Genomic DNA, 26925 nt, shown 5'->3' with positions numbered 1-26925 from the left:
AGAAAATGACTGTAGGTCTTGTCCAGAGTTGTCACACGATTCTAGCTGTCTACAAAGTCCTATTGAGGATAGTGACATGATATGAACTGAAAGTATATGGTGAACACATTTCATGTCATGAAGATACTTTACAATCAGTGAAAGAGTTTAGGAATATTCATAAGAACATAATCATCCGCTGAACACAAGTCATACAGACTTGTTTTTTTTTTTCTTTGCATGGGATGAGAGAACTTGTAGGTGTGATTACACCGCTCTGTGCACATGCTTTCGTCAGCAGTTCTTCCATTATTTATCACGTGACTTTCTCCTCAATCTTAGATGGAATACATTTCCTAGATACGTTATATTACTCTGCATTATTGCTACTTTCGAATCTCTCTTTCCAATATTTGAACACTCTGTGAATACTAAGAGCTCCTGGGAGGAACAGAGAAGAAGAGGAAGGAAAAGTAAAATTTCTCAAGGGGCTTTGGTTTTAGAAAGTGTATTCTTTCAGCTATAAAGGACTAGGATGAGCAATTTTCTTCTTTTTGTTTTGCGGGGATGGGGCTATAGACCACGTTGTGAGAATGCTGTTTTTATTGTTTATTGTATATAGCTGATCTAAACTATAAAGAAATCAAATCTAGCCTGTTATTCGATTGTTCATCAGTCACATTCTTGTTGTTGTTATTGACAATGTGACGTCTTCAGGGCAAATATATCGTATCAAGACCTTGATACATTTGAAAGTCATCAGATACCAACAGTGCCTGACGTGGTTTTAGACATTCTAAATTTTCTAGATTTTGATTTTTGTGAAGGTGAATGGTCTTCAAATTAATGAATTCTTGTGTCTAATTACTAGTCGAGACGCTGGTCTTGTTAGTTGACCTTTTCTATTCAAAGACTTGATGGTATATATCAACAACAAAAAAAAAAGGATATCAGATACCTTTGATACTCTGGTAGTCTGATCATGTTTGTGGACGAATGATATGCCGTTTGTCGGTTTGCTTCTTCATTTATCAAAAAGGGATCGACAATTTACCCATCCACGTGTAGCTAATGGCCGTAGAACGCAAAGGTTTCAATTCTATAATGGATTTTTGTGGACATTACGAGGTCGTTTTTGGAGATGGATTACTTCTTGATTAGATTCAAAAGGAAATAGCATAGCAATACACGGTCATGATGTCCCTCTTATGTAGTAAGTGACCCATAGAAAGTCATACAAATAAAGCGCTCACGCCACGGCAAGTGAAGTGATAATATCCCTGGATATCCAGCAAGTGATTGGTAATGGATGATTTATGTTTTTTTTTTTTTTTTTCTGAATAACATCCGTCACTACAGAAATAGTTTTCATGTCAACAGCGGAAAAAGGGGACCAGGGAAGCAAAATGGCGTGGGCTGAAATCAGTTCAATTCGGTGACCCTAATTATTCACTGGTTCTTTTTGTTTTGTCGTGCGCCTATATGCCAATTTAGATCCTGCGGTGTTTCTAAACGAAGGGGCGGTATGATCCCCCCGTCCATCCAGGCCGGGTTACCCTGTGGTTTATACCCTTGTCAGAAGGCGTCATTGTTTGCAGAAGAGATAAGCTGTCAACTCCATCATACTACTATTCTTTAGTGAGTGACCCTAAACAATGAAATCTATCTCAAGGAAGATTATGCCACGTGTTCTGTATATAGTATTGTGTAATACCTAGCTCTGTCCAATCTACGAACCCAACGAAATTGTCAAGTTATGTGCATGATGTGATACTGTGTGCTGTGACCAAAAAAAAAGAAGATATATATATATGTATATATATATATATATATATCCGCGGAATATTTTCAGACAACTGCGTATAAGACTACAGTTTCTGTTGTTGTTTTTTTTTCATATTGTATGTAATTGAAGGATGAATTGACGACATCATCATGACTGTATAGGAAACGGACAATTGTGGTGATATGTATTACAGTTATGAGTCATAAGTTAAAAAAAAAGACGAGTATTTCAATAGGGTCATTGTGAGGATATTTCGTGCAAGTACAAAATAATGCAAGGCCTTGTCCCCCCTCTCCGCATTTCTGTGAAATTCTGAGAATATATCCATTAATTTTCCATCAGTGACAAATCTATAATACAGTAATTAGCGAATTTACATACATGATAAGGTCATACAGGTTATTTGGGTAAATTGTGTGTTTTCATTAATATGTTCGTGGTATATTCCTGTTTTTCTTTTTATCAATGTCATTGAAATTCATATGATTGACTAGTGAAACATAAAGTGCTTTTTTAAAGTAAAAAGTGTAGGCGGAACATTGGCTCAAATTGAGGTGACACATCATGACAAAGAAGACAGGAAATGAGAAAAAATGATTTTCTTCTTGCACTCGATAAAAAATTGTGTATTCTTTTGGGATTACATCACTGTAGCTTCTAGGTCGTGAATACATTCCCCAAAGTCGCGGGCAAAAACGGCAACGTTATTCTACCCCGGGGAAAATTGTGGGTACTGCTTGGATGGAGGGTCTTCGCAGCTTCCGTCGCTGATCAAGAAGTGTATCGAATAGAACATTTACATATACTTGTAGACATCATCTTTATTCAAGACTAAGTAAGAAAAGATGGGGAAAAGACTTAGGTAGCAGAATTTCTCTACGCAGGCGATTTATGGTAGGAGTCATCGATATGATTGATATATCTCAACTCCGTCATTTTAGCGCTTCAAGCTGCAAATAATTTGCTTTTAGTTGCGGACAACCAAGAGATATAGGGGTACGCTATATGAGAGGTTTGAACTATAGAAACAATGAATGACTAGATCTGTCGTCTTTGGGACATGTTACATATATGGTATAGGTTTGAAATTGATAGGCAGAGGACTTTCTGAGCTAACCTCTACGCAATTTTTGAGGAGAAATAATGATAATAATGATGATGATAATAATAATAATAACAATAAGAAGAAAAAGAAGAAGAAGAAGAAGAAGAAAGAATCCGTACAAAAACAGAAGGTGATACTCGGATCACCTAATAACGAACTAGCAGTAATGCTTAAAGCTAATAGGCTTTTCATTAAAACTCGCGTTACATGTGCCTTGCAATATTTGTTCTTTTCGTGTTTTTTGTCGGGTGTAATCGTCAAATGAAATGAAGCGTGTCAGGTGAAAACCAGTAAAGGTTAGAACTACATACAATTTGCCCATTGAACGCTATTTTTATACATCTCTATTTCAGCATGCCATTGTAAAACTGATACATTATTGCTTACTTGTATGTTTGTTTTCATCAGTATAAAAAGCTATAGTTAAGTGTAACATTATCCGACAGCGATACTTTCTGTTTTTCCTGTGTCCTGTGTGAATTTGAACCGAAATTAACTTGGTGATAGCTTTCTGTGTGGAAGAATTAAAGGGATAGTACAGCTTTGGTTGAAATCATTACTCAGTGCTTAGCTTTTTCCATCATAATGAGAAACCCCTTTATACAAGATGTTGAAGAACATACAATTCTAAGAGGAAATCAAAGTGTACTTGATGTAAATCGGTTTTGAAACGTAATCTTCATCCAAACATTACTAATATCAACTAAGACCTATGAAACATGGATACTTTTCATCTAAAAGTACAGCGTGCTTAATCTGACGTGGAGCTCAATGGCGTGCAAGTGTTTGAATAGTAGCTGTAGTCAGACGTCATTAAAACTCGTTCACCATGAGTTGATTTCAATGAAAATAGTTTGATAGATCAGCCGCGTCTGTAGGTCAAACGGCCTTTAAGCGGTTTTGATAAGCGACCTGTCGACATCTGACGATCACTTGGCTATTGATTGCACTGATGCGTCGTCGTGAAAACAAGCAACATCTATCACCGGAAGGGTATTCTTTTTGGGTTTGCTTTCATATCAATAATGCATGTACCTGACAAACGCGCAGGGTCTGCGGGGACGTTCATCGGTCACGTGTAGCCTCCGGTAGGCCCGGGGTAGACACCGGCGCACAGATGGACCCCTCTCACTCTCACGAGCATCTGCGTATACTCGTTTGAATGACTCGTTTAAGGTGCAGCTCGTGGAAATGAAGGTAAGGATCCTTAGCCGACAAAAAAAACCCCATGAACTTACTCTTTCACCTCGCAACCCCGTTCCCTGTTCACCGAACACCCCTCTATCAATGCTTCTAACTTATTTAGCGTCAACAAAATAACAGACATTTTCTTAATGCTGTGACTCTTATGACTTGATATTTTTGTCCTGAAAACCTCCTAGATTCCCATTTTATTTTGGTACTTCAATATGACGATTTCGTAGTAGAAACACAGCGTCTTGTATTGCAGATGAACCTAGGGACTCGATAGGAAATGCAAACTAAGAATGATCCTCGCAAGCCGTTTCCTTTTCTTTCAATGTATAATGCATGTTTCAGAGACAGCAGGGGGAAGAATGTTGATATCACAGATCATTAAACTCTTTTTACAAATTCTAAAAGAAGGCAAAAAAAAAAAAAAAACATCAACCCGCAAAAACCTCCCATTCAAGACACTGCCGGCTTCATGTCTGCAGTTACATCAGCATTAACTGCATGTGTGGAAAAATGGCTGCGAGTGCAATTTCTCGAACAAATTGGGATTTTATTCAATTATCTATTTCCTCCTCATGTCATTTTCTGATTTCCAAAAGTCTATTATTATCATTAATTTTTTCCTCAAAAAAAAAATTAGACTTATATGATATAACATTAAAATAGATTCACTCATTTGCACTCTCTTTTTTAGACTAAGAGCAAACGAATAAATACAAATAAAAGAAAAGGCTTGCAAGCGGCTAGGAAGCCGTTTTCCCTTAAATCCAGTAGAAACTTTTGGCCGATACAAAACAAATCAAATATCAGTTATACTATCAATATGAAATTATTTTGTATCCTTTCGGTATAATCAGGAGATTTTATACCAGAAACCCGGATCTCACCATCTTATGGGCATTGATCTGACGCTGATGCAGAATGCATGTTATCATTATCAAAAACCATGATTATTGTTATGATTACCATCATTATCAGTAATGAAGGTGTGTCCTATTCATCTCTTGTCTTCAATTTTATATCACAGTCAGATTTTGTTGATATATGATAATATTGTGTTTGCCATCCTAACAATTTTTCTCCATTATGCAAAGAAGCAGTAATTTTGGTTGATGCAATGCAATAAAAATCTAAGAAAAACAAAACAAAAAGCGAAGATCATTCCTATGATGTCGTCTGGGATTCAGTACCCGTATACCTTCTTCATTTTATAGACAAAATCACAAGAATCTAGAAGGAATTGGCTTAAAACGGATTCCCTTTTCCACTAAAACATTATCGTTTTCATCATAAAGACAGTTCGCCTCATCAACAATATTCATGTGCAATATGATTGCGGTAGTTGTAAAAGTAAGCAGTTTGAAGCTGCGATAGATTGTGAGAACTTGATAGCATAAGAAAGAAATAACCAAACAAACACGAATTATTGAATATTTTTCCAGCAATTTACGTCAAAATAAAAGTTACCATTAGGAAAGTCATTGGTGTTAAATTGAGCACACCTTTAGGTGTTTCAGTTTACTAGAAAATTATTTCAATACCATTGAAAAAGTTATTAGTAGATGCGTACATCTTTAGTAGTTTTGTATACCACAACATAATGCAATGAATGTTGCATTACTTATTATCCGTATCACTTAGCATGCTTTACCGAGACCTTAACTTTTATAATCAGTGAAATGTGAGAAGAGCTGAAGAGATTGAAGCTATCAGACGTTGCTGTGCCTTTTTTATTTGCATTGCGATTTCTGATAGAAATTTCGAATGTTTGTTTGACAATCAAAAGGAAATAAGAAATAGGATCACATTACAATTCGAAGCTTCTCAATGCAGGCGTCTCATTCGTGTAGCAAAAGAACAAGAAGATGTAGAATTAAACGGTCACACACAATTGTCTCTCTGACATGACATTTGAGTATGGACTTACCCTTGGATATGAATGAGCCAAAGTTTAAAACGCGCGCGCACACACACATACACACACACACACAAACTGAGACTTCGAAGACCACTATAAAATCCGTCAGTAAAGAGAAAATGTGTTTCTACTTTTTGAAAAAGTCACTGTCAACATCGATTTGAAATTTGTAAATCTTTTCACCATAATCGATTTGTGGAATATTTACATGCTTCAAAAGCACTGCAAAGCCGGTTAGGCGTTTTTACAGTACTTGTGAAGCAGATAGATATACTGCGAATCGATTGTGGTGAAAAGATTTACAAACTTCATCTTCATCTTGAAAAAAAAAAGGCAAAAATCATTTGACAAGTCTATGATCAAGTTCACTTTCTGAAGAATGTTTTTAACTTTCTTGAAATGGATTGCCAAAAAAAAAGAGTACATGATCGAGCTACTCAAGTAATTTAATTGTCACCAAGTACGAATTTTGTGTCGATGTCAGACACAACCAACGTAAATGATGTAATACTTATCATTATCATTATATAAATATATACAATATTCGCTTGAAATCTGGGGCGTTAAAGGGAGGATCTTTTGTTCTGTTTAAACACCAACATTGACATGATCGAAATTTCCATGGTAGCCCCGGTGAAGGGATAATCAAATTAATCTCACACTTGATACACCCATTGCATTGCTTTATTAATCATTACGACAGACTATAAACTGTCAGAATAAATGACTTTTAACGTTTCTGTATAGTATTTCCATGACTTATTCCACGTACATATTCATACGGCGAAGGAGACACAACAACAAACAAACGTTTAGCGTAACGTTCATAGTTAAGAAGTAAATTTTCTTACCTAAAATCATGGAAACACCATCAATTCAGGTCAAATCTAAAAATTGTTATGACGAAGTTTTCAACTGAATCAATGTTATTAGCTCTCCTTCTTTTTTTCACTATTTTTTTTTTACATTTTCCCTTTTACCAGGCAATAAGATGTACAATTACTTGTTACAGCAAGTCGGTTTACGTCAGAAATAAAATCCACCTACAAGTAGAACAAAAGACTAATTCAGAGATGGAAAAAGATGTCAATTACAAACAAAATGTTGTCATACCGATCGATGACGGTTATAATTATAATATATTTTATCGTATGCTCAAGCATGGGAAGAAATAATCAAATCCACATGTTTCCACTTTTCTTGTCTAAACAGGCGATCCGTATCAAAAAGACACACATACGCAATTCAGAGAGAAACAGCATAAAAAAGCTTCAATAATGACATCTTACCTGATGTGTCTTGTCTTTGTCCGGTTTAGTGATGTTGAAATCTTGTGTAATGATTTGACGAGGGTCTTGACACCAAGTTGTGATCCCATACAACAGACGAAGAAGCTACCACTCCCGAATACGTGCTCCCGCTTTGCGTGTAACCCCGATGTCTTCTCAATGGGCTTACGGCGGGGACCAGGCGTACCTTATACGTCCTCGAGGACTCATGTTCGTTGACGTCATGAAAGAACTGACCAATCGTCAATCAGCTTTGTTTTTTTGATCGCTTTAGGGATAAAAAAAGAGAAGAAAGCTGACAAAGCAAACAGGAAGGGATTGAAAGCAAGCTAGTGACGTATCGGCACAAGAGTAAATCACTAGTTGGTGTGGATGTCGTAGAATATTACCTCCGCCCAGGCAGGAGGACATGCTTTCATCGGTATCGCTTTATTTGTTGTTGTTTTTTTGTGTGAAAAAAAAGTCAAAAAAGTTGTGAATGGATTCGAATGAAACTTGCAGGAAGAGTTGATAATGACACTAGAAAAAGATGACTAAATTGTATCCTTTTGGTAGATAGGGTCAATGAACTTGAAAGTTCAAGCTGCGCGTATTAAAATAAAGGTTTGCATAAGCGCACTAAACGCGTAGCTGGAAGCTGCTGACGTAAACACAAGGCTTCTATTTTGAGAAATTGGGCGAATTTCAGCATGTGTGTATGGGTGGAAGATGAACTGCTGGTAGCCAGGAGTCTGCGCTCTCCGAGTATTTTTTCCCCTACTAGTTTACGATTTATCTAATGTATGATTGTTGTCGTTATCGTTGTGTACAACGTCATTAGAGAAAGTTTGGCCATAAACGTTCATTCCATTTGATAATGTCAGTCTTTTTTTTACAATGGGTAGTGTATGTCTTATTGACTATGTTACGCATTATTTGCATTAGTTATATATATATATACTATATATATATATATATATACACATTTATATAACGCTGAACAGATCCTTGTTATTTGATTGTCGTTGATGCTCCATTTACCGTGCAATTTTGGATCCATACGATTTGCTCCATTTGCACGCTCGCTGAGAGCCCCGCACACAAAAACACGCGTGTAAAACGCTTGCGTTTGCAGTGTGTGTATGCGACAGCGCGCTAGCGTAAAGCGCTCAGTGATCACTCTCTTGTTTCTGAATTGATAAAACATCATATGACAAGGATCTATTTTAGGCGTTGTATAAAACAAATGATAAATGTTTTTGATTCGTGCAATGGACAGAATATTTCATTTGGTGAAAGATGAATGTTTAATCCGTTCAACTCGGCTGCGCCTCGTTGACTGGATCATTTCATCTTTCACCTCATGAAATAGTATGTCCATTGCACTCATAAACATTCATTATTTATATTATAGCGCGGTGTGTATATGTATGTATATATATATATATATATATATATATATATATATATATATATATGTATATATACACACATAAACACACTCAGGCTTCTGACCACACGAGCAAAGTGAATTAAGGGTTATATGGGACGACACTGAACTAGGGCTTTCCGGTCTAGCAATCCGGAGGTCTCGGGCTCGAATCCCGATGAAAATCCTTTTTCTTTGTTCAAGGTTGTCATGATTTTAATTTGTTTCTGGTCAGATTTAATAATAATAACAATGATAGAGAGACTCGTATAAAGCGTTCATTCTAGTGCCACTTACGTACTTCGGGGTTAAAAAAAGTGTGGGGTTAAAGTGTATGACACCTTATGTATTCCTTTGTATGGTGCACAAAAAGTGTGGGGGGCCCCCGAGCACCCACGCGGCCCCCACGGTTCTGCCGGCCATGATCACGTTACAACAGAGTATTACAGAAGATGTGTAAGAACATGAACAAGCAAACAATATACGCGCACATATACATGTATATTTCCCTTTCTTTGTTTGTATATACATATATATATATATATTTTTAAATATAGATATACATATATGTATATACATATATACATGACGGGTTTGTTCGCAAAAAACCGATAAGTCCATATTTGCCAAATGGAGATATTTGCGATTACAGGTCAAAAAAAAATAAAGAGAATAATTAGAAAATTTTTGCTTCTTTTGACCATAACTTCAAAAATATACCTTTATATGTACTGACCAATTATCATTCAAAAGGTATTATTTTGTATTTTATGATAGAGACCGTACTTCAAAATCTTCAAAAATGGACTTATCGGTTTTTGCAAACAAACTCTTCATATATATATATATAATATATATATATATATTATATATATATATACAGGTATATCATTATCTGAATGTTTTGATAACACACAAATTGTTTGTTTTCATATCCACCAATATAAGACAAAACGGATGGTTGAAAACCATATTTAGCTGGACTATCATAATACTGCTGATCTTCCATGGGGACCAGATGTGTGAATTATTTATATTCTGGGCGGACAACTTCATCGGGTTTATGCACCCTGGTCTTTGCGATGAATGAATGAAGGGGGATCTTTTACTGGCGTACTCTCTCATAAACGGGACTGTTACGGCACATTTTGGTAAATTAAAAACAATGTGCAATTTACCAAAATGTGCCGTACTAGTAACTGTTTTATGGCACATTTAGGTAACTGCACATTTTTGTAAAAGAAATTTGTTACCAAAATGTGCCGATAGTGCACCTATACCTGACGGGATCAACTCTTACTAAAATGTGCAGTTAAAAGTGGATTTGCCTGCACATTTTGAACTATCTGCACATTCAAGTTCAAGTTCAAGTTTGTAAAACATTTATTTTCCATCTTTTTCATGTTGTAAATTCACATACATAAAGTTGTACAAGGAAGCCAGAACCTCAAAGAGCAGAACTTAAGTGGTGAGCTGCCTAACAAAAATACACTACGTCACAAACACAAGAAACAACAAAAACACAATAATAGTTCACAATAGTTCCCATGACAATATCAAGATGAGATATTCCTCGAAGAGAAATATTGCAGTCTAACAGGAGCTACAGTAAGTGTGAAAATATGTGACGAGCTACAGCCTAACAAAAGTTGCATATATGAAAGCTAAACGTTAAATATTTTATAAGTGCTAGTAATGTAGAAACCTCTGCACAGATGTAAACAAGACAGATGAATGAATGAAATGCACTGTTTCAACTGCAACCGATTGAATAGACCCCTTTACAGAGATATAACTTATTCAAATCTTATGCATATCATTTGAACAAAAGTGTGGAAACTGAACTAAAAATCCATGGATGGGCTTGAGAGTTGATACGGTCAAGGAGTTAAGGTGGTATGGTCCGGCAGTTAAGACAGCCAAGACACTATCTAGCTCACATTGCGATCGCTTTTCGTTTTTAGGGGCCCCATGGGCCCCTAGATGGGGGTGAAAGTTTGCGGGGGGAGGGGGGGGGGGGAGTGGGGGGGGGAGGGCGGGTGGCGGGGGGGGGGAGACATTTTCATCGGCCCCCATGGGGAGCCCTCCCCCCCCCCCCTCCACGTTAAATAGGAAGAAATTTGTGCTCCAGGCCACTAAACATGTTCTGCACTAGATATGTTCTGCGCCGATATCTTTACAGCTGAAGAATACAATTTGTTTATGGGAATACCTAAGGTTCGTCTTCTCAGAACCAGTGGGCGGATTTCAGACAATTAAACTTGGTGAAGATCATTCTTAGGGGGTAGGGTCCCAAAGTTGTATGTAAGTGTGGGTCAAGTGCATTGGTCGAAGATTTAGCATTCCAGAGGTAAAAATTCAATTAAGGTGATCAATAATTGTTCCAGGCAGGACTCGTGTTCCGTGCTCGTAATTTTGTGAGGAGGGCGGGCTGGGGGCATTTTTCTGGCATATATAATATGTCAGTGTATTGAGTCACTGTGCTGCCATGGCGCTTTCATAGTACTGGGTCATGGGTGGCGATACAGTTTTTGATTTGTTTTTGTGATGACTGTGGAGGAGCAGAAAGTTCCCAAAATGTGCCGTCAATGTCCTGCACATTTTGGTAAATTTAGCAAATGTGCAGGTACCAAAATGTGCCGTAACAGGGACCTCCCTTCATGTTACAGTCCTATCCGAGAGACAGAGTGTTTTTGCCTCTACGGGAAGGGACGGCATGATGTTATCGCCCAAAAGTAAGCAGCAAAAACTCACGGGGCCTCGAACCCGCGACCTAACCCAAGTCATTTGTTTGCAAGATAGATACGCTACCGACTGAACCAGCTCAGTTAATGCATCTGACCCGTAGTCATGTTGCTCTGAAAACATCAAAGAAAGCCGTGGGGCTTGATCGAGCAATTGCACCACAAAGTTATGTACATTTTGAATTTTACTATGACATGAGACATTTCTGCACGCTTTACTGCCTAATGATTTTAAAGATATTAAAAAAAAATCCTAAATGATTTTCAAAACTATTTCTTTTTATTGATGTGTCAGATTTTCTGTTGGATGTTAGGGTAAGCAAGAAGAAATTATTAGCAAGAATGTTGCATGTTGTATGTTTTATTATGTCAAATTCTATATGAGATGACGGATATATCTTTCAATTTGTGATTATCCTTCTGGTTAAAGCTTTAAAGTGTTAGAATTGAATCACAATGTTGACTGCATTAAATCTCTCTCTTTCTCTTGTAGCGGTTACCATCGTTATTTCAATTAGATAATACACTTATTATCCGTCCATATCATAGCCAGCTAACGAATTATTTGATATTGTGTTTTATTTCTGTAATCTTTCTTAGGAAAACCGTTGGCCATGATTATTATGATTGATATAGGGCCTGTTAACCTCGCGACAAAATTTTGAAAGAATCATGGGTATCGAATGTCTGAGCATAGTACCTTCATCGGTCGATCTCCGCTTATTGGATCGCACAGGACAGCCCAATATCAAGCACTTGCCAGACAGTCGACAAACACAAATTGGATTCATAGGACTGTGATTCGGTAAACTTACGTGGGTGACCATAGAAAAAAAAGAAAACTTTGCTTTCGACGAATGATCCTTATGCAAAAAGCTCCTAGAACAAGGAACAAAACCGAGAATAGACTGCTATTATTGTATTGAAGAAAGAATATGAGAATCGAGAGACCCACACATCTACCCCCTCCCCACACACACAAACACACACATCCCAATAGATATGTCCTCACGCCGTTGAATGGCGTTGCCTTAGAAACTAGGAAGCACCAAAACTATTACGGTAGAGCAGCCCAGATACATACAGTGGAAAAGGAAAGCAACCAGATGAGTCGAATTAGAAGTGATTGATCATTTGTGCTCGGTTTTCTAGAACATCTTCAATTACACGTGGATAATGAATGCTGCTCACAGGGAATTCATTATCTTGGCTTCGTTAGCGCTTGTAGCGTGACCGCTCTTAATTATCTCAAAAGGCTAGCTTCTCTGCGTGATAAGACTGGTGATTTTTTTTTTTTTTGTGAAATTTTTCTTTTGCTGTTGTTGCTGCGTGATTTGATTTCCTGTCGTTGGCCTTTTTACAGCGTTGACATCTCTTCATGTATTTTCATTTGTGCACTTGTGCTGTGCTTTGTCTTTGCTCTGTCCTTGTATAAAATTTACACAATGACATTATCATACTACTATTTAGCGTGTTTAAAATAATTCACAACAATGTCCCGCTAGAATATTCTTATATTTTGTCGTTGTTTTCGAAAGAAACACGTAATCACTGATTATCTGTTTGGTTGTTCATTTCATCGCGAACACGTCTCACCTCTCAGAATTCCCTTTGTTTTGTGAGTCAAAGTCGCTTTGGGCGTTTACAAGCATAATGTGCCGGATGTCACAAAGGTATTATATGCCATGTATGTTTAAACTAGTTCATTGATTATGCAAATGTATGATGCGTGAGTAAACGTGGCACATCTTTGAATAATGAACGCGGCCTTAAACGACCATGTGCAAAGTCTGTCTACTTATAGGCTTGTTTCAGTCAATGGACTATTCAAATTGTAAACCACCGATTCGATTTTACCTATAAAATCAAATATTACTTTTATAGATAATACTCTGCATTGTTTGTTTGGCTACTCGATTTCTGATTATTTAGCTGTTTATTTGACACCAGGTTTTGTTTTACATCATACACTACAATCGTGTGATCTTCTCAAAAGTAAATTTTCTTAAATATAAATGGATTAAACTTATCTGAAGTTCGCGTCTATTGATCTCTTTAAGATAGAGGAGACGTACGTTATCATAGCTGTGCTTTTGTGAGTCTAGGGCAATTACCCCCTCCCCCCCCCCCCCCCCCCCCCCTTGGGCAATTACACCTGTTAGGGCACAAATTGGGACAACAATTTGTGCGGAAGTTGACGACACAAATTGTCGCCCCTGCGTAATTTGTCGACTGGCGACAAATTGTGCTGCTTGTGCAGTTCCTAAATTTTGTGGAGGGGGGGGGGGGGGGAGGGGGCTGTATGGTATGTGTTGTGTATGATTTGTAGGTGCGGACCCTAAACGAACATTCTAATTGAATATTAATCAAACTTTAAAAAAAAAAGTCTTACCACATAAATCTTCAGCAGCAGGCAGGAGCAAAAGTCTTCAACGTGTATGAGCACGTGTTTAGAGTTCACAGCGGTGTTGATTTCAAAATAATGTTATGTATGTGTCAATTTCAGCGGTGAGGCGGAGAGAGAGACCGAGAGAAAAGGCATACGAGGGAGGTACCCTCTCTAAATGTTTTCTGTCTTTGTTCATTTCTTTTTCACTGCATTCATTTTCATATCACTATTCTTTGTCCCAGAATAAGTTTGCCATGCTTTATGCATGAGCGAATAATTTCGACGTGCCGTAAATAATTTCTCAATCGTTAGTTGATTTTAGCACAAACGAACTGCCATATGCACACCCCAAATGAATACATACGTATTTAATAAACAACCACCAACAAAAACTCAAACAAATCCTCATAATGCATATAAACCACCTCAACACACATTCTTCCATAATATGCAATAACACACACACACACACACATACATACATACATACACACGCACACACGAACGGACACTCAATTGTCATGTGCGCGCGCACATACACACTTCCTTGAAACCTCACCATGACTTTTTACATTGCTTGTTTGCATGGATGTAGCCATGTAAGTTATGTGTTGGTATTTCAGTGACTATGTCAAGAATGATATTACACCCCAAAATGTGCTTCGAGGGCGGGTGACAATTTGTGCCGTCAGCCCTCTGCACAAATTGTCGCCAGGCGACAAATTGCGCAGGGGCGACAATTCGTGCCGTCAGCTCCATGCACAATATTGTCACCTCTTTTAGGGGGAGACAATGTGTGCCGGAGCGACAATTTGTGTCGCAACAACTCCGTACCCTTCACCTGACCCTAATCATAATCATAATCCTGAACCCAATCCTAACCCTAACCCTGAACCTAATCCTAATCCTAACCCTAACCCTAATCTTTACTCTAACCTTATCACTAACGAGTATAGTCGGGGGGGGGGATAATTGCCCTTATACGGTGCATTGTATATTTTCCATAATCATGATAATTGAGAATTCGAAACGTTCTCCTCCCATATCGGGCTCAATTTGACACCATCATTGGACGAATATTATAAAAGAGTGGGAAGAAAGCTAACGAGGCAAAAGGGAAAGGATTAGAAAGTTCTTGTTGCGTGAGCCAAATACCGGAGAAATCAAAAAGCATGCAGGAAAAAAAAAAACCACACACATACACATAATCAGCAAGTATAATAATGATTTTCAAGTGATTTTATTTGTAGCGCCTGCCCGGGAAACAATAGTATCGGGTGTGCCTGATTTTGTTTTCCTGTGTGTGTGTGTGTGTGTGTGTGTGTGTGTGTGTGTGTGTGTGGTTTGATACGAAAGAGAGAGAAAGTACGTGTACATGTTTGTGTATGCATGCACATAATTGAAGATATGATACACGTTTGATGGAGAGGAATATTCTATAAATCCATCATCAAATGGCATCTTTAAATCAAAATTATTTTTTCTTCTTTTAGTAAGGCTCTTCACATCGAAATAATGGGTAATGATTCAATTGCCATCAAAGCATATCAATCTTTCTGTATTGTAAAAAAATGCAAATATCCAACGATTTTGATGAATTTTTCCGTAAGAGGTTGTTTTTGTTTTGTTTCGTTCGTGATGTCGTCAGAAGTATTTGACGCATATGCGCAATATCTTTCTCTACTTTTACGATCACGTTCAATTGACACGAGTGCGATGAAACCGATTATCTTTTATCCATATCTAATCATATTAGACACTGCATCCATTTCGCAATCATATCGTATCGTTAGATGGCATCTAAATGTGATATTAGAAGAGTCATTATGCTTATTGAAAGAATCTATGATGTCACAGAATGTGCTCAGAAAAGAGAGAGAGAGAAAGAAAGAAAGGGGAGATTGAAAATGAGAGAGAGAGAGAGAGAGAGAGAGTTTGTGTGTGCGTGAGCGTGTGTGTGTGTGTGTTTGAGTGTGTGTGAGAGAGAGAGAGAGAATTTTTAATGTCTTGAAAATAATTGTCACTTGTTAGCATTCTCATGAAAGGTCAAAAAGAGTAGTCGGCAGGGTCATATCCCCATCATTTAATCAAGTATTCCTTGGCTCTTTACTTGACTCTTTGCTGCCAACTTATTATCTAAAATATCTTTGTCATATAGATATTTTTTAAACACTCATATCCAGTCTGATAACGTGAAAAACGAGTGTTGCTGCAATCTTCTTTTAATTTTGCTTATGCAAGAAATGTACTATTTGAATATTTTCAACTACCTCCTTGACCAGCTATTCACCTCTATTACTGTCAAGCTGTAATTATAAATTGTGATATGGCGTCAAGGGATGCAATACAATACTGACAAGTTTCATGGCTTTAAACATCCAGAACCTGAAAGATAATTATTTCGCTCCAGTAAACCCAAACATGACATTTCATGAGACGGTCCCGAGAGAATAATCTGTAGGAACCTTCAGTCGCGGCAGTAGATGTAAAAAAGTCGACCATGGGGATTTTGCATACTTCCTCATCTGCAGAGAGCATTTCAGATAATAATCATGTGTTTTAAGACTTAGAGCAATATCTTTCCTTTAAATTGCAGAACTTATGCATCAGCCCTTCGGTCATCTTTACAATATCTTTTATCAGGGTATAAGTGCCGTGTAAACACATGAGCATTATCATGATAATTCCAAATAATTTTTCACCTCATAAGCTGCGGCACTTTGAAATTTATTATTCCTCACAATAAGTAGTTTCCCTTGATCTCCTTGATTCTTTTGACAACCTATAGATAGCAAAGGCATTTATTGTTGTAAAATTTATTTCAAGCGCTTAAAGAATAAAACATTATATACATGATATCATAATATGAATAAACATTTCAAGCGCTTAAAGAATAAAACATCATATACATAAAATCATAATATGAATAAACATCGCTAACGTGCCTCCAAATGACGTCACTAGATGTAAAACACTATAGAACTAGAGAATACTTTAGCCTTCAGATTTTATTTTGTTTATTTTTTTAGTTTCCATCTAACAAGATGGCTGGGTAACCCATATTCAGCTGCACTGCTTGTTTTTGTTTTTGTTTTTGTTTTGTTTTGGTTTTGGTTTTTTTTATGGGGTCCAGTTGTATACATACAGCTTCACCGGGCTATGCCTCCTATTCTTTGCGATGAGTGAATGACACGGGACCCTTTTACATGCGTGCAGAGACTCCAACTCTCCCGTTTTCGACGGGAGATCTCCCGCCGAAAGCCCATTTTTGCAAAATCTCCCGTTCTCCCGTTTGAGATTTGATTTCTCCCGCCCTGGCTCTGTGTCTCCCGGTGGAAAGGATTTCTTACTTATTTCTATTGTATGTTGAAAAAAAATAAGCCTTAGATAGCACCAGAGAACACCTAGAACCCAAGGAACTTCGCGCCTCGCACACATCAACTTAGAGTCTCCCGTTTGCTAGGGGTTTCGGGCGGGAGAATCTCCAGATCAGAAGGTGCTTGGGGTTGGAGTCTCTGTGCGTGGGTTGTGACTCTCTCACACACGGAACCTCCATGGTATGTCCTATCAGGGGGACAAAGTTTTCTGCCTCTACTATAGAGAGGACAGCATTATAAAACACATTGATCAGCAAAACCCACCCGGATTCGAACCCGCGCCCGAATCGGAGCCACTCGATTGAAAGTCGAGTACGTTACCAACTGAACCACCACGCCGCCCAAAGATACAGTCAAGGTATTAAAGGGCAGGTAAGGTATTAAGGTACCAGTAAGGTAAATGTGCATGGTGGTGATTGAAGTTACATAAACTACTTCTGTGACTATCTAAGTGTCTTAAAACGTATGCTTAAAAGTACGCGAATGGGACTAGCAATTACATGACATCACACAATGTATTAAAACTGCACTCTTCATTACAAAGGACTATTAAAGAAATCACCAAACCATGAATTTCAGGCCTTTGACATTTGCATTTCAATGATCATGAACCCTCTAACATAGTTTTTTCCTAATTTTATAGAAAAAAAAAACATCACACACACACACACACACACACGCACCACACAAACAAAAGAATATTATGTATATTGATAACTCCATCTCGCCCATGCCCTCACAAGTGTACCAGTGGAGGAAAGCCTTTCGCCTGAACATGGCGGTGAACTGCTCGAAGATGGGCTTGAAGAGCTCCTGGATGGCGGCGCAGATACCGATGAAAGTGGCAGACATCTTGAGGCCACGTGATGGGATGTCGCAAACTGCGATCTTGACGTTGTTGGGGATCCACTCGACGAAGTAGCTGCTGTTCTTGCTCTGGACGTTGAGCATCTGCTCGCCAAACTCCTTCATCGACATGCGACCACGGAAGACGGCAGCAACGGTGAGGTAGCGGCCATGACGGGGATCGCAGGCTGCCATCATGTTCTTGGCATCGAACATCTGCTGGGTCAGCTCTGGGACGGTCAGGGCACGGTGCTGCTGGCTGCCACGGCTGGTCAGTGGGGAAAAGCCAGGCATGAATAAGTGAAGACGGGGGAAGGGAACCTTGTTGACAGCCAATTTACGCAGATCAGCATTGAGCTGGCCGGAGAACCTGAGGCAGGTGGTGACACTACTCATGGTGGCAGACAGAAGATGGTTGAGATCGCCATAGGTTGGGGTGGTCAGCTTGAGGGTACGGAAGCAGATGTCGTACAGGGCTTCATTGTCGATACAATAGGTCTCGTCTGTGTTTTCAACCAGCTGATGGACGGAAAGGGTAGCATTGTATTGCTCAACAACAGCAGGCCCGTAGCCAGGGAAGTGCGTCGGGTGCGTACGCACCCCCCCCCCCCCAAAAAAAAAAAAAAATTCTGAAAGGTCCACTTTTTCATAATAACGGTTTTTAGCAATTCTCAAGATAACAATCCAAATAAACATAAAGACACATTATATGCTACGTAAATGTGGAAGAGTACACGTTTAACAATGTTAAAAATAATTGTACGAAACCCTTTTGTTGTATGAACAATCGGATCGTCCCCATGCACACAAATACAAATGTTATGTATCAATTGTGCGAGCTATTACATATTGAAAACTTTCGGTCATCTGCGAAGCCGCGCTTCCGCGCGAACGCTACAACACGTAAAACGGGTCAAAAATCGACGCATTTTTCCACAAAATCTGCCATAACTTTTAAACTGTATAAGAAGCAAACTTGGGGCGCCCGGATTCTGAAAGTGGACACTTTAGGGATTATTTATGTGTATATATCTTTATTGTAACATTTGTAGCAGTGACGCAAATTAGATCAGAAAAGTACCTTATGAGCAGAATTGTCTATGGCGAACAGTCCAAATTTGACGAATTTGAGCATATTTTGCCGTCTTGCAATTCTTCCAGACGGGATATCTCGAGAACGGAAGATCGCACAAACTTGGGGCGCACGGTTTCAGAAAGTAGAGGTTCTGCCCATTTTTGTGACATAAGAATCTTGTCCATTGGTTGAGCAGTCCTGACGTAAATTTGCAGTAAAGCTAGACTACCCATTCACAATTGCTGTCATAGGGAACGTGTACAATCCATACAGAACTATCACGTGACGAGACTACCAACGAAAATTTGAGCCGTTGACCTTCACTGTCTGCCGTTGTCAGCAGTGTGAATTCCTGTGATTTCAAGCTTTTGTTTCTCGCCAAATATCATTTTCAACGCAATATCCAGATACAGTTGTATGTGAGACATTATCTAGATACGTAGCAGCCTTATTGACAACATAACTGTTAAGTTTGGGAGCAAAAACAACCAAATACATTCCACATTCCATCTCATTTTTCGATGATGGCTGTAGTCGGACTGGTGCATTTCCTTCGGAGGTGGTAATAATGTAAGTAGTTGCAACGGTCACCTTGCCACCTGCTGTCTGCAATCGGGCGCTTATATACTTCTTCCAATGGCTAACGGATGTTTCATTTTTGAATTTCACTGACCTCCAAATTTCACAAAGAAAACCTTCTTAGCATGATAGTTAATATGACATTTGACTGATATTGGAGATGTTTGCGAATCGGATCTACTACCTTTAATATTATTAAATCTAAAATGATTATTTGAAAGTTCGGAAATGCTGGAAATATCCTACCACAAGGAGGCAAAATATAAATGGTTCACATTTACAATTCATTTTGTTTTAAAAATTTTCTTATTTATTTTCGTTTTTGACAAACTCGCATACCAACGGCTGATATACTGTATAGTAAAGTGAATGTTTCATCTTCCAAACAGCATCCAATGGGATGGAAAACTCCAACTGAAAGGTGGACACCGTGACCATATACTCGCTAAAGAAAACGCGTAATAGGGGTCGTTTTTTCTCACGGATTAGATGGAAAGTGTGATGTACGAGCGTATATAATCAAAGGGTATCAAAAAGGCCGAAATTTGGGAAAATGGTATATTGTTCAATCATGATGAAGTACTTCTTTAGGGTGCAGGAAACATTTAAGGAATACTTGTTTTTAAGGCCCAAAAAAATCATATGATCATTACTCGTTTAGGGGCCATTTTGAAAGTCCATGTATGAGCATGGTGTCCACCTTTTAATTGTCGCTACCCCTCCCGGGACAGTATCAAAGGACCGTTTTGTTAATTAACGCAATCCCCCCTTCCTTTAAAAATCCTGGCTTCAGGCTTGCTAACGCGGGTATACAATAGAAAAAATAAAAGTTAAAACAACACCAGGAAAATCACTATTCTCAATTTTGCGGCGCGCTACGCGCGCAGAGTCTCGAACACAATTAAACTTTGCAACTTCCTGGCAAAATGAGTTTTTACTATTTCCTAGATGAAATACCGTAACGCGATTGCATGCAACAGACAAAAATACAAATTTCCTCGAGACTTTAAAACGTCATTAAAACAGTCAAAATTCACAATTTGTGGCGCGCAAATTCTCATACAACTTTTGTAGTTCGGTCGTCCAAAGAATATATATATATATATATATATATATATATATATATATATGTAATTGTGTGTGTGTGTGTGTGTGTGTGTGTGTGTGTGTGTCATCATTGGTATTGGTACCGAAGGTCCGTTTTTTTAGTGACCGCACCTCCCCCCCCCCCTTGAAAAATCCTGGCTACGGGCCTGCAACAGTGTCTGATACACTGGGTGATGGCACAACGGCTGTGAATGTGTTCATGATGCGGTCTGGGTACTCTTCACGGATCTTGCTGATGAGGAGGGTTCCCATGCCGGAGCCGGATCCACCACCATGAGACTGTGTCAGCTGGAAGCCCTGAAGACAGTCACAGCTCTGTGCTTCTTTGCGTACAACATCGAGGACAGAATCCACCAGTTCAGCGCCTTCTGTGTGGTGAACCTTGGCCCAGTTGTTTCCAGCACCACTCTGCCCGAAGACGACGTTGTCTGGTCTGAAGATTCGTCCAAATGGTCCAGATCGCACAGAGTCCATTGTGCCGGGCTCAAGATCGACGAGAACAGCACGGCGCACATATTTGCCTCCAGTTGCCTCGTTGTAGTAAACATTGATCCTCTCCATCTGCAGGTCGGAGTCGCCATGGTAGGTGCCAGTGGGGTCAATGCCGTGCTCGTTTGAGATAACTTCCCAGAACTTGGCACCGATCTGGTTACCGCACTGTCCAGCTTGGATGTGAACGATTTCACGCATGTTGAGGTAGAGTTGTCAAGTTGCTAGAAAGAGTAAAGGAAATCCTAATTGTTGAATTGATAGTACCATTCGAACCTAACACTGAGGCCGCTCATGAAAGAAAAGTAGAGAAATACAAAGTATTGTTGAATGAGTTAAAACGCAAGGGCTATAAGCCTCCCTTTCTTGCCATCGAGATCGGAGCAAGGGGGCAGATAACACTAGAAAACAAACAACGACTGAAAGGCCTACTTAATACACATAAATCCAAACAAAGTCAAACTACATTCTGTCAAGACGTTAGTAGATTAGTTTCATCACTCACAATATTCTATGCAAGAAAAGAACAGAACTTGGGGGGGGGGGGAGGGGACGTTAATCAAAGGCACTTAGTAATAATGAAGTCATTATGTAGAATCATTGCATTAATTGCATAAATGTAATGATTTACTGGCTTGACATTTGGCCCTTATCCAAAAAAGTGTATAAATAAGTAAAATTGAAATGCCACGCGAATACTTGGAAATGCATTTACTGCAGACATTATGATTTATTTGAATGTCACTTGATCAGTTAGAAAATGTGATGGAGCATCCCGGACCAAATAACGAAAGGAGTCATTGGTAAAACAGTGTAGATGTACTGCGTGGGGAAATGTACGTTGATTGATTAATTTTGTGTAATTGTTGTCAACCTCAAAAATCTGTTGCGAATACAGCTATATTGTTATTCATTCACTGTGTAAATATTTGTATGTGTGTCACTACCTGCCATGTGTCCAAAATAGGACCATGGACCTGGTTTATATGTCAACATGTCCTTTGGTTTACTTATCAATAAAGACATGGTTACAGCAAATATAGCAGATAAACTTAGCATTCGGAGATATTTGGTCGCTGCTTATAGATGAGTAAAAAACGTGTTTTTTGTATTTTTGTATAAAAAAATCTGAAATGTTATTGTATTCACATCTGTCATGGGAACAACACATTAAACAATAAAGTCAACAGAAAAGGTTTACGTTCAAACGCACTATAAAATGTATTTGTGTTTGTTTGTTTGTTTTACCCACAACTATAGATATATACGTGTTCTTTCACCTCCAGCATGTCGGTCTTTCCAGCTGATTAATTGAACTGAACTCCAAAGTTAGCTCCATCACGAATGGTTTAACTAATCCTCATTCAAAGACGAAGAATGCATTAAATACCATTATAGTTTTCAATGTACTCGAAATGCATTCTTCATATTACATTTACATATTAGTTTCATACATTCCATATCTAAATAAATGAATAGATAGATAAATACAATTATTTATATAAATGGCAGTTATATGCGGCTGTACTATTTACTACACAAGTAGGGATGAGGTTTGTTAATGATACATATTAGCAGTAATGATGAGAAGAAAATTGTGTTCCTAACATGATTTTCAATATTTTTTAAAATGTACATAATTATCTGATAAGTATTTATAGATCAAACAGAATTATTTATTGAAATTAACAATAGATATTTGAAAAGAATAGAATTATAAAAAAGCATTCTGATCAAAGTGAGGAAGAGATACAGGGAAGCAAGAGAAGGAAAGAGAAAAAGGGAGAGGAAAAAAAAAGATTAAACGTTGCAAAAGTGGGAAAAGACAGACATTGATTGAGATTAGTAGAGATAGAAAGAGTGTATGTTTGAGAAAGAGATGGATAACAGAAACAAGCCGATCGCAAGAAATAGACTGATAGAGATATATGCACAAAACTCTGAGAAAATACATATATGCATGAAAAAAAAAATGATAAGCGAGAGAATGGAGTAGGTAGTAAGACCAGGTAGAGGGGTGAAGAGAATCGGTGTTGAACTTGACAGATCAGACCAGTGGGACCAATAGCATTTTGATGTGTTGGTGATCGGTGCTGGCATTGGCGTAGAAAGCGTCAAACAGCCCATCCCTCAAAGGTCACGAATTAAATACTACCGAAAAGAAAGTCGAAAATCCTACCTCTACCCCTTTTTAAAGAAAACAATGTGGATTGAAGTTATGCTTTGGCTGACTTTGAAAACATCTCGCATTTTTGTAATGTTACATATACATATAATAATGGATATCTTTATTACGTTGTAATAAATCTCTTTTCATTTCTTTTTTTTTTTTCATTCAGATTTCCAGATCACTCTCTACCTTTCACATCTAGATATCTCAATGATTTATATTAATAAGTCTCTCAGTTCAAAATTGTCATGTCCTTGACTCGCCGACGAAACTTTTTCACTGTCGATTCATGTTGAGGTGAAGTGTTTTGGCGATACACGTGGCTAAAGGAAATCACATGATATCGAGACACTCCCTTAATTTCTCTTTACTCTGAACAGCACTATTCAACTGACAGTTAGCTATACATGAAATCTCACCTAATGCTTTCAATATACATCCACCCCCCCCCCCCACTATTTGGCTTAGATGATTTTGTATTCACTGGCTAATCATATGTAAATATTTTCTCAGTGAGAAAGCTTCCTCACAGCACTGCCTGTTACATTGGAACCTTCAGGCGTGAGAAATTCAAGCCCCAACAGAGATTATGTTTGCTAAAAATGATCACGCTTACCGTCGTTTCTCAGAAATCCTAATTTTAAGAGAATGTGAGACACCGAGAGGAAGAAACGAAAAGCCAAGCACTTGCTAAAAAAACAGAAATAAAATCAAATTCATCGTAAAAATAGTAAGTAGGAATCCATACTATTGACAAAGGTTATAATAATTATTGTTATTATATATGAAGCCTAAAACCATATTTATAACAAAATTTATTTTAAAAACAGAATGGGAAATTAAAAAAAAATAGTATTTTTACTCAGACTCTCTCTTTCTTCACATCTCCATCAAAGTGTGTGTGTGTGTGCGTCTTGAGTTTCAGTGAATTCAAGATAACATTTGTCAGTATAGATATTATTCTAATCATTATGACTTACCAGAAATCCCGCCAATAATCTTTGTCATTCCGTGTTCTGTTCTTCCGACCGCCAACTGTTTGAAATTCGTCATCCCGTATTGCCACATTGAGTTAGGGAAAATCTTTATAAAAAAATTATAAAAAGAGGTGTATTCATTCATCTACCAAATATTTTGTCCGTAATTTACAGTTAAAATCATAACATTAGGGTAAGCTATTTAGATGAAATGCAAGAAAGAAAAACACACCATGATTTACAATGATTCCAAAATGTTGGATTTGAATAACCGGATGAAGACGTCTTTTTGTGCCATAATTTTATACAGTGGTTGATGTTGTTGTTATCTGTTCGATATTCCCCTTTTGGTGGACACATCTCACGTGCAGAAAATTGCCACCTCCACGAGATTGGAAGAATATCTGGTTTCACCCAAGTTTCTGCCCCTTTTCACACCTTCCCCCACCTTTTCGTTGCCCCCTCGCAGTTTGGGAACTGAAAATTTATCGCACCCACGCGGAATGTGCAAACCAGATATACCTGGTTCTCGCGAGATCTACTCAAAAAACAAATTAAATATCTGATGTATTCCTACTTTCTCAATAGAATCATCTCGTCTGTTATCATCTTGACATTGCCTCTCACTATGCTATAAGACAGATCCTGTTATTCAAAGTCTACAAAGAAACCTCACTCTTACAATGTACTTCTTGTCGTTTTCCGAGTGTGGTGAAATACCAAAGTCGCTCCTAACATTGTTACTAATTTAACCAAGATGGGTTCTAAATTGCTCTGCTGCTTGTAAAATGATAAAATAAAAAATCGACATGCATTCCTTTAAGACAGGATCATGATCATGACTTAATAGTTATGCCTTTTATGTCTTATTTACCTCCTTTTTAATTTCAGACGAAACATTACACGAAAAAGGAACAATGGAGGTTTTTCCTTCACATGTTATTTATATGAGATTATTGTCCACCTATTAAATTAAACCGGATTAATCTAAAAATTACCTTCTTTATTTTTGAACGCAATTGCTATCGCCATATTCGGTCCATCTTGCACCTCTATCAACTCTGCCGTCTGCACCAGATAACGTGACAAACATTTGTCATGATTATTATTATGTTTATAGACCTACATGGGAGCCATTTCATTAGATAATATTTTGCTATTCTCATACCCATACATTATTGTTATGTATGTTCTTCCGGCTTCATCTTTCTTCGATGAATATGTCGTATGAATGATCAAAATCCCCCGAAGCTACCTCACAATGAGATGAGGAATCACAATTGAATTGACGCGTCGTCAAAGTTTCATAGCGTTTCACAAAACTGGATAATATTGATAGCAGATAGAAACAACAGCGGCCAGCTCATCAACACGTTCTCTGAGAAGTCTGAATTATAAATCACTGCTGGACAAAGCTGAATACGGTGAACAAGTGTGATTATTTCTGCGTTTGTGTTTCAAAGTGTTTTCTCTCTTATAAGCCCTCTGCCTTAAATATTTTTTTTTTCGATGACCAAGGTGTCTACTATACCATTTTTCTCTCCATATATAAAAAGAAAGTTGTATACATATTACAGTTGGAGAGAGAGAGAGAGAGAGGAGACCAAGGATGAAATGAAATAAAAGGCAAGAATTTAACATAATAGCAGATGTTAAAAAACAACATGATTAAAACCATTATCGCCTAGATCTTTTTTTTTTTAAATATCTAATTGTGTTTTCTTTTCTTTCGCATTCATGCTGATCTAAAGGAATTTCACTTTACGCACAGTTGAAGTCTTCTTCTTTGTTCTGAAGGGTATACGAGCTACCTTTACATGTTTTCATATATTTATATCTTAGAGATATAGAGATGAGATAACTTTAACAATATAATAGTTGTTTAAGAGAACAAGTAAAAAAAAAGCTGTTGTTGGAATTTAAAGTCTGATTTTTTTCCCTTGTTGGTGCTGAACTGAAGCCATTTTTCTTTTGATATGTAATGAAACTACCTCGTGTCTTTTCCTTCCGCTGCTGAAATAGGAATTATTTCTGTTTATTTTCTTAAATATTACAGAAATAAATCAAACAAGATAATATGTGCTTGGAAGAACAAATTTAAAAGAAAGCTGTCGTTACATTGTACAATTTGATAGGCTTTTCTTTTCCTTTCTTGATGCTGTTGGTCTAAAGCCATACTGAAACCACTTGGTGTTCTCTTCGGTGTGCTTGAGGTATACAAACATCTTTTTGTTTTTGTCTTTCTGTTTATAATTCTACACGAGAGTTGTAATTCCATATAAGTTGGTCTTATATATTCCTCGAATAACGTGTGCGATGATATATGCGCCAGGGGACCCATAATCGTTGTTGATATTGTGCGTGTGTTTTTTACCAATTATGATCACATAATTCCGTATGTTTCACAAAGATGAACTGCACAAGACACAAATAAACTCGTTGACGATATTAAACATCACTTGGAAAAACTGCTAACATGATTGTTACCTGCGT

General features: G+C 37.9%; 1 protein-coding gene across 1 annotated transcript in view; it reads right to left on the bottom strand.

The window, feature by feature from the left end:
• LOC139745449 (tubulin beta-4B chain-like) overlaps positions 1 to 21486 on the bottom strand; it is a 37485-nt gene extending 15999 nt beyond the window's left edge. The window contains exons 1-3 of the mRNA XM_071655837.1: positions 20952 to 21486; positions 17882 to 18595; positions 7272 to 7458 (exon numbers count right to left, since the gene is read on the bottom strand). Of these exons, the coding sequence (XP_071511938.1) occupies positions 7272 to 7458; positions 17882 to 18595; positions 20952 to 21486 (1436 nt within the window). The remainder of the gene's footprint in view (positions 1 to 7271; positions 7459 to 17881; positions 18596 to 20951) is intronic.
• Between the last annotated feature and the right edge of the window lie 5439 nt (positions 21487 to 26925).

This window comes from Diadema antillarum, unplaced genomic scaffold, assembly GCF_040938485.1.
Source record: "Diadema antillarum isolate AM-2024a unplaced genomic scaffold, OU_Dant_1.0 seq00001265_RagTag, whole genome shotgun sequence".
In the NCBI taxonomy this organism is placed as follows: Eukaryota; Metazoa; Echinodermata; class Echinoidea; order Diadematoida; family Diadematidae; genus Diadema; species Diadema antillarum.
The sequence above is the reverse complement of the archived record's forward strand: the minus strand, read 5'-3'. Positions and strand labels throughout refer to the sequence as shown.